A 9,457-nucleotide genomic window follows, 5' to 3' on the forward strand; every position below is an offset into this window, starting at 1 on the left:
TGCTAATTATTAGGGGATCCGTCCACAAATAAACACAATTTAAAGCGAAAAATGGATAGAGTAATTCGGCTGTGGATCACTGGATCTACAATGTATACTAATTAATGACTAATTAGGGGAAGTATGCCTGAGACGGCATACTTTTTTTTAATAGACTATAAATTTTTTTTTTTTATATTAAACTTTTGTAGACATTGAAATAAGAAGTACGATATGTGATCTTAATATATCTACATTCAAAATTTAAGTTTTATTACTTCTAGCATGTGTTATGGTTACATAAAATAAATCTTACGAGTGCCATCTCACCCATACGCTTATGGATGAGATGGCATAGATACATTTTAGGCTTTACAAATATCACAAATGAATGTTTTAAATTTTTTTTCTGCACCAGCACACTCTGCGTGGCACCACTGCCTACATTCTTGGCATTGCACCCACAATTCATTTGAACGGGAACGAGAATACAAATCATTGCAGTATATACACGATACATCATTCTCGGCATCTTCTCCGGCAAAAGGATCTTCTTCGCTACTTTCTTCCGTATCTTCATTTCCTACAACAATATGTTTCTGAACAGCTCTACCAGATCTTCTCAAGGGTTTATCAGGAATTTCATTTTTGTTCTGTACATCTCCTTCAACAAGAACACGTCTCTTAGCAGCCTTTGCAGATTTTCGCAAAGCTTCGGCAGCCTTTTCTGCGACTAGATCTTTTACTGCTTTTATTTCGGGTGTACTATTCAAAAATCCGTACTTTCCTCTCCTTTTGTTGACCTTTCGAGTAGTTTGTGTAGTAACTGGCAACGGTAATATATCTTCAACTGAAATATTCATGATATCTTTGTCAATATCTGTAGGAAGTTCTTCATGAGAGGTTCCAGCTCCTACTTCACCAGATCCAGATTGGTCGCCATCATCTGTCACATTTATAGAGTGTTCTTCTCTCTCAGGAACATTAGTGACCTCTGCAGGAGCAAACATATGGTCTGGGAATATATCTGGATTATACGGAAATATTCCCGTGGCAGAATATCCATTTTGGGCATTTTTAGCAGTTGCCGCTTTAACATAAGCTTCATTAAATATGTTAGTTACCTGAAAATGAGTGACAGTTCGTCCTGGGTGGTTTCTCAACCAGTTATTTAACTCTTGGTTGTAAAATGTGGTTAGTGGTCCGTAGAAGCTGACATCAAGTGGCTGCACCCTGTGGGTGCAATGTGGTGGGAAACAGAACATCACAACTCCAGACTCCTTCGCGAGCAACAAAACATCCAGGTTTTTATGGCTGCTATGGCCATCGAAGAGGAGCAGCACCTTCTTTTCCGCAGTTGGTTTTGCAAATTTGATGAAATGTTTCATCCATTTCAAAAAAACCTCTCCGTTCATCCAACCATTTTCCTGTGCGAAACCAACCGAACCTGTAGGAGCACCATCCATTAATTCATACTTCATATTCTTCCTTGGAAAAATAATAGCCGGTGGTACGAATGTGCCTATGACATTCATGCAACACGCGACCGTAAAGTGTTGTCCCCGTTCAGCACTAGTGAGAATCCCAACCTGCTTTCTCCCCTTTGTAGCGAAAATTTTACTATTTCGAGAGGGAACGGTAGAGAAGCCAGACTCGTCCACATTCCATATATCGTTTGGTTCAAATTTATATGTGTCTAATACTTCGGCCAACTTTTTGAAATATTTTTTAATTTGCTCTCTGTTGAAAGCACTGGCCCTAGCAGCCGATGTAGACTCAGGAGTTCTAAGTGATATAGTTGGGTTTCGTTGCCTAAACCCCCTTAGCCAATCCCAACCGGCCATTTTCTTAGAGGATGAAAATCTGTGAGGTATTTTCTTAGTTTCAGCTATCTGATAAGCTAGGCTTCTCACATCTTTTGCAGTTAAACCAAAAAATCGGGATTCTAAATTTCTTAAGTGTTGGACTATTTCTCTTTCCAAATCTTCATTGAACGTCACTTTATGGCCTCCCATGTAGTCTTTCTTCCAACCTTCAACTTTGGCAGCGCGACGCCTTAGTGTTGTGAAGGGAACGTTAAACGTTTTTGACGCTAAGAGCCAACCCATTTTTTTTTCACGAACGGCAACTATGGCTTGCTTCATATTTCCCTCATCCCAAGAATGTCTTGATGATTGTCTTTTATAGCGCCCCATGTCTAAAAATTAACGGGATATCTAGAAAACTATGATCTAACTAACTACCTATTTGGTAGCTACTGCTTGTTGATGAGACGGCATATGTCAACTCACCCATTGATGTTGTATGCCGTCTCACCCCAAATTGCATGTTCGTTTAATTTTAGTTACACAAAAACAAAAACATTCTTACAAGACACAATAAAGTGTCAGTAAGTTTCTTAAAACCATATGCAACTATACATAATTTCGAACCCACCTTATATTTATTTGATGAACGAGATTTTTACAGATATATCTCACGTACGCAAATATTCACGCACAGTCGCTTTAGTCAAATGCGCACAAATTGCGATTAAGATGCCTGGCCGTTATGGGATTTACGCAGAACATGACTCACACTTTACTCTATGGTTTGAGAGTTTTAAAGGCGGAAAATTTGAAAGGAATTCAGAAATGCTAGTAGTATGCCATCTCATCAACTATGCCGTCTCAGGCATACTTCCCCTACCTATTTTTCACTCAACCTCAACGTCCATAGCCATTCCTGTTAACCTGCCGCATAGGCAACCAACATACCATTCATTATTCTTCTACAACCGCACAACTTTTTACATTCACTTTCAAAAAATAAAAAGTGCACTTTTGCGCTCCGCCTGCCTGCCTGCCTGCCCGCCGCCTGCCGTCCCGCACGCCCGCCCGCCGCCCGCCTGCCTGCCTGCCTGCCTGTCTGTCTGTCTGAGTCATAAAGGTTCCGGAACGACACGACTAGTGACTTAGTATTGGTGTCATTCGATCAGAAATTAAAAATTATTTCATGTTTGTGTTCTCATTAAGGCCTGAAATGTCTATAAGGGCTATTAAAAAGGAAAAATCAAATTTGAAAGTGCACTCTTCGCCTCTTGCTCACCATTCATTTCTCATTACTGGCTGCCCTAATTATTTTAGAGATAAAGTACATTTAGGTTTTTTGTAGAGAAAAAAAAACGAATCCATCATACTAAGCTTCTAATTTTTTGAACTTTGAAACCAAGAAATTGGATAATTTAAAGTTAGTGGTGCCATTGCAGTTTGATATAAAACAATTACTTATAGCATAGCACAGATTAACTATAGGTAATAGGTTAAATTATTTAAATAATAAATGTCAAACTAATGGCAAATGCAGGCGCTTTTGTTTGATTTCATAATTGCATGGCATTACCGACTTTATAAACGCGACAGTTTTTAATTATTAAATTTTTACTGTTTCTGAATTTATAAAATAAGATAATAGTATGTACGGATTCGTAATTTTTTTCTCGGTAAAAAACCTAAACAGACTTTATTTCTAAAATAATTAAAATGGTGCGTTCGTCAGGTCACCAACCCTTATATCCAAAGACCATACTACACACCTTTGAATAAGACTACAACTACAAGCATTCAATTTATAACTATTATAAATTCAATGTTAAGTGCTACAAGCAAAGCTAGTATGATCTTTGTCTAAGTTTAAGCTAAGCGGTAAAGCGTGTGCGGTGTATGTCCAAAGATAAGGTGTAGTATTATCATTGAATTTATAACTAAATTCAATGGTATTATCACAGATTAAAGATTTAAATATACTGTGGTATTATCTCATGATGCTAATGTAGAATCATGGTATTATTCATTGGTATTATCTTTTTTTATTCAATGTCTTTGGTGTGTCTAAGAGCGTGTGCTCGTGCGCGTACCCATGCTGCTATCGTGTGGTATTTTACGGAAGCACAGTTTGTAGTATGGCGCGCTGTGTTTTCGATCTCGGGAGCAGCGAGAGATGGCAGCACCAGACCGAGAAAAAGAATACGCCACGCTTCGACTGTTTCAATTACCAATGTCATCGCCGTCTCTAGTGGAGTAAGGCAGGCCTAATTCAATTCGGCCCGCCAAGTTACATTAAAAATTCGAATTAATTATTATAATTAAGTATGTTACAGGTGTAGCATCTAGTTTGAAAGCCTCGATGAAGATGCATTTCTTGTTTCAGAGATTGTTATTTTCCAGAATGTTCGTCGAAATACATACCGGGTGGGACAATAAAACGACACTTGTTTTGGGATTAAGCAACATTTTAAAGCCATATATTGCAACAAATCTTAAGGGCATAAATGAAATTTTGGATACAAGCTGAATATGCAGATTTATTATCCACGTCTGGTAAATTTTGTATGCAAAATCGTGTCAATTTTCAGGAGTATTTATTTTTTTTAAATGAGTTTTATAAAAGCAAAAATAAAAAAAAATAAATAATTATTGCCTATACTTTTTATTTTAATTGTCAACTTTGGCCCGTGGTGCATATGAAAAATTTTATTTTGGCCTGGAATAAAGTATTACCTTTGAATAATATTTTATATTCAAAGGTATTCCGACCGCTCTCCATAAGGGTGTAGGGGGGCGAGGGCACATGACCCTCTTATGTACCTACCTATCGTCTTTGGTCGTGTTACAAGCAGAATGTCTTTTACCCTAGAACAACTGGTTTTCATTCTTGAAGAGAGATATTTTGCTACAAAATCGTAGGTACACGAGTGAAAAAATAATCATTTCAAATTAAATTTGTTAGTGTTGCTCCGCCAGAAAAATAATTGGTACCTTTGTATATAAAATTTTATATTCAAAGTTAGTACCTAGTCTAACAAACATATTATATTATCTGTTACAAATTGGGAACAGGGCTAAAAAGTCACCCTGTATATGTACCCTCTCTGTAGGCTTGCAGCTGAATCTAGTCGATATTTGCAGCTTAGATTACAAAATTATCCGGTTGTTCGAAAACGTATTGCTCAAAGGAGTTTTAAGCTATAACGATTGAATAAGCACCTTAAAGAAGTATAACGCCCGTGTTAACTGATGAAATAAGAAAATCTGCCCAGGATTCTGTCGTCCCTCTGTTGTGGGGGAAAGTGAACCACAAATTTAAAGCTAGTTACCGACTTTAGACAGATTTCTTTACTTCTTTAAAATTCAAACCTTGCCAGATTTTTGGCAAGCGCTTTGAGTTTGAATAAACTAGATTAAAATATTGAATAAGCTTTTATTCAATGCCAATAAGGGAGGATCAATCTGAAATGTAAGATCATAAGGAACAATAAATAAAGTAAAAAATGTAGTTTAATTTAATAAGAAAACAACAAGAACTGTTCTAAGGACCATTATCTTTACATAATAAACAATCAAACTTTACCTAACTCCATATAAGGATCTGGTAAATATGACAACACTGTTCAACTCTGATAAACAAGAAAAACAAAGGGCCCCTAAGTATAACTGGTTTCCTTGTTTAAAATAGTCATTATTTACCGCCCGAGGCCAAATATCCTTCAATATTTGTGGTAATTAACCACTTTGCAGTGTATGCAACACACCTTACACCAATTTCAGGTTTTCCTATGTAGTTATAAGAAACACCCTCGACCTTGAATGCAAAGTCGCAAACAGCTTACTAGCTTACAAAAGAAGGATAAAAGTTGGGCTTCGATTGTAGTCCAGGTCGGCAAACCATCAGCTTACGGAACTGCTTTCCTTATTTTGGAAATATTCCATGCTTCCCCTTTCAATCATTAACTCTTCTTCATGTATAATTGTTGGCGCCGACGCCAAAGTGAGGTGACCAAGGAATAATTGTTTCTCAATTTGATGCTTCATAAAAAACAGAATTGTCAGATTTGTAGAATAAAATATATTGTGTGCAACTGAAATATTTAATTCCTTCGAAGCCGCTACGATATCCAATCGTGTGTCAACATGAAAAATAGTGTAAAAACCAGGTGTCAAATTCTTGACAGAATAGCTTCCTAGCTGAAACCAAAAATTGCCAACATATGTTTTTTTACGCATGCATTTTGTTTGCTTTTATTAGAGGGACCTACCATCCAAATTTCGTTAAAATTGCTCCATAAATAAGAAAGTTGGATGTTGCACATGCGCAACTCGATTTTTTGCGCATGCATTTTGTTTTCTTTTATTAGGAGGACTTACCATAGAAATTTCGTTTAAATTGCTTCAGAAACAAGATCGTTGCGTTTTGCACATATGCAACACAATTTTTTGACTTTGACAATTTTTTTCTCCGTTTTTTGATAATATAACCCGGCCCAATTTTTTGTAGGTTGTACACAGGAAAATAAGGTCTTCCAAATAATAGAATAAAAATTTTAGGTTGCTATTTGAAAAAAAAAGTTCGATGCCGTTACGGCGCTCCAAAATTTTTTTTTCAAAAATCCGGCCCGTTATTTTTCTGTTCGGTATGCCTAAAACATATATACAAAATTTCAACAAAATCCGTCGAGCCGTTTTCTCAGAAAATTGCCAACAAACGTACGTGTACGTGTACGTACGTACATACAGACGGAAAAAAATTTTATTCTTTAAAAGTTGCTTAAAATGGTCTAAAACGTCGACATTTGATGAAATTTTGAAATGTTCAAAAAACGGCTATCGCAATAGCTACCTAGCACATGCTAGGAAGCTAAAAATCAACCCATGCCACTAAAGGCATTCCGCCGAACCGTTGGTTTTGAACAAGCAACTTCTCACGCCGACACAGCCCGCGTGACGCGTCGTTACTCGTTTTTCTGCCAGAATGTTGATACGTCGTCGAAAATCGCCAACAAGAACTCGCCGCCTAGCATCTCATTTGAGAGCCAGGTCTACTACGAGAGAGTGCGCGTCGCGAGTCCGAAGTCTCAAGTTCGGAAGGCGATCAGAACGCATCTGCTATTGTCATTCCCTGGAGTCAACAAGTTGACGACGAAACAGAGACCCAACAGCTTGGAGACACATCAGGAGCCGGACATCTTCCAGCATTAAATGCATGGGTTCGCCAGGGCTTCGTTTCTCAGAAATAGAGTCTTAGGTTATCAGGTAGATAGTTTCAATTTTGTAAATCAATCTATAAGAGCGCTAAACCAGAATGTGGTTTAGAAGGACGTAAAACGCCACACCACCGTCTAGGTACTACACAATGGCTCTTCCGCCCCAAACTGCGCCATCTGTAGAAAAAGTTTTTGTTCATCGGAATCAAAACGGGGGGAAGGTACACCTACCCGGAGAGTTGATGTACTACAACTATCAGCGACCGACGTCTAGCTGAACTGAATATTGATGGCAAACGCGAGCCGATTACGTTACAGTGGACAGGAAGAGTGTGCGAAAAAAGAGATGAGGCTGGCACCTGTACTCCCTCGTACGTTACTTGCTTGGGTTATTCATGAGCATTCAGGTCTACTTGTTTTTTGTGGAAAAACGAGAATATCAAATTGGCAAACAACAAAGCATTTGCCTTGAGGAATCGTCACTTGGAACAACAGATGGACATAGATAACACCTTTGCATCAGGCTATACAGACAAGATCGAAGGTCTTTTCCGCAAAGGATATACGTACCGAAGCCGTTACAAAGAAGAAAAAATCTTGTATCTACCGCATTTTGGAGTCGTCAACGCTATAAAACCAGGCAAAATAAAACTTTGCGTTACGAGGGAATAAGCTTAAATGACTGTCTGTTGAGAGGTGGAGACTTACGTGCAACATTGTACCAGTATTGGTAAAATTTCGTCAATTTACAATTGCAATGAGCGGAGATGTTCGAGAAATGTTTTTAAAAGTAGTCAAGAGAGAAGAGGATCGTTCAGGTCAGCGATTCTTATGGAGAGGGATGGATTTAAGTACATTACCTATTGGGCTCACTGCTCAGTATGTAAAGAATGAAAATGCTGCAAGTTATCAAAAAAAGTATCTAGTTACTTACGAGTATAACGAAAAATATGTCAACCGCTATTATGTTGACGATTACTTAGATAACGTCCCTACAGTTGACGAAGCTAAAGAACTAAGACGTGAGTTGGGCCCACTTGGACTACTGGGCCATTTAACAGTACAAGCACAGATATACGAAATATATGTGGTACAAGGTAAGATTGCGTTGCAAGACATCCGTAGGTCAAGCGCCGGGATCACCCTATATCTAAAAGCATTCGTATCAAGTTACACAGTCATGTGCGACGAACTTCCCCCTTAGCTCGTGCACGAACGGTATTCTAAATAATGAAAGTACAATTAATTCAGGTTGATTTAATTGTCGAACTCGAACAATAGTATAATTGTACAATTCAAATATCGTACAGTAGGCGGTCGGTCGGTCACTCGGGCGCCACCAAGACTTAATCTGCACCCCCTAAGTCTTGGGAAAGGGGCGGTCTTGTCGGACGGGGTGGAAAGCCTCCGGGTATCCTCTAGTGGAGAACGGAATCTACCAGGGATCGGTAAGAGTTCACCACAAAATGGCGGCGGTAACTTCCGGATAATCTAAAACAAAATATGGCCAACGGCCCGGACGGTAAATTTCCTAAAGGGAATAAAGCAATAACGCACAAATCAAATATCGGTGTCTAGGGGAAAGAAAAGCGGAAAAGCAAGGAGAACAGAATATAATGAAGTTTTGCGGAACGGTGGCAAAAGGTTACGGTTGTGCAAAAAAGGGAAACTCAAAACGGTAGTTAAACGGAAAGGACAACGGATTGACTTAAGGCCGAAACCCATTGGCAACACGCCACGCCACGCCACGCCATGTGGCATAGGTTCACGTGGGACAGTTTGTGTACATATTTGTAACACGCCACGTGATGACACGCTTGTCATTTTATTTAAAAAATTGGCAGTAGTAACTTTGAGAGCGATGGACTACACTAGCGCAAGCAGTTCGTTTAGTGAGAGTTCTTTAGAATAATGTGCTGCTGCTGCCATCGTTTTGAATCAGAAAAAAAGAAGATTCTGATGGGTGCACAAAATATTAAATCCTTTAATACCAAAACCTAACTTTCCTTTTTTGATTACGATATTTAAAAACGTTCTACTCATTCGTGAAAGACATTGCATGCTTAATAAAATTTTAGGTGATTTTCCACTTGTTCGCCATCTATCGGCAACATTCCCGCGGAATGTCCCTCTTACAATAAATCCGGAAATAGATTGCCGCGAGAGTGGAGAGGCGACCGGGGAACATTCACACGTACCAACACGCGTCGGTTACATCTGAGGGTTTTGAACCGTCACACGTGAGGTGGCGTGGCGTGGCATAGCGTGTGTCAAGTGTGTACGCGGTACATGTAAATAAATGGATGAATATACGCATACATTTTCGTCACATGGCGTGGCGTGGCGTGTTGCCAATGGGTTTCAGCCTTTACGGTCGCTCACACGGTAAAGCGGTAAAACAAAAGGGTTTCGGTGGATTCGGAATGATACGGTTTCGCAAATTAAAGAAATCAAAAGGCG

At 38.9% G+C, this 9,457-nt stretch overlaps 1 protein-coding gene across 1 annotated transcript; it reads right to left on the bottom strand.

The window, feature by feature from the left end:
* Positions 1–278: 278 nt before the first annotated feature.
* LOC116164830 lies at positions 279–2,486 on the bottom strand. The gene is made up of 2 exons (XM_031479054.1): positions 2,416–2,486; positions 279–2,176 (listed from the first exon to the last, which is right to left on the bottom strand). Exon 2 carries the CDS (start codon positions 2,172–2,174, stop codon positions 345–347), a length of 1,830 nt encoding a protein of 609 aa, XP_031334914.1. The 5' UTR covers positions 2,175–2,176; positions 2,416–2,486; the 3' UTR covers positions 279–344.
* Positions 2,487–9,457: the final 6,971 nt, after the last annotated feature.

This window comes from Photinus pyralis, unplaced genomic scaffold, assembly GCF_008802855.1.
Source record: "Photinus pyralis isolate 1611_PpyrPB1 unplaced genomic scaffold, Ppyr1.3 Ppyr1.4_LG2, whole genome shotgun sequence".
NCBI classification, from domain to species: domain Eukaryota; kingdom Metazoa; phylum Arthropoda; class Insecta; order Coleoptera; family Lampyridae; genus Photinus; species Photinus pyralis.

Excerpts from the sequence above, each read along its gene's own strand:
- LOC116164830 (XM_031479054.1), bottom strand. The coding sequence starts at position 2,174 with ATGGGGCGCTATAAAAGACAATCATCAAGACATTCTTGGGATGAGGGA.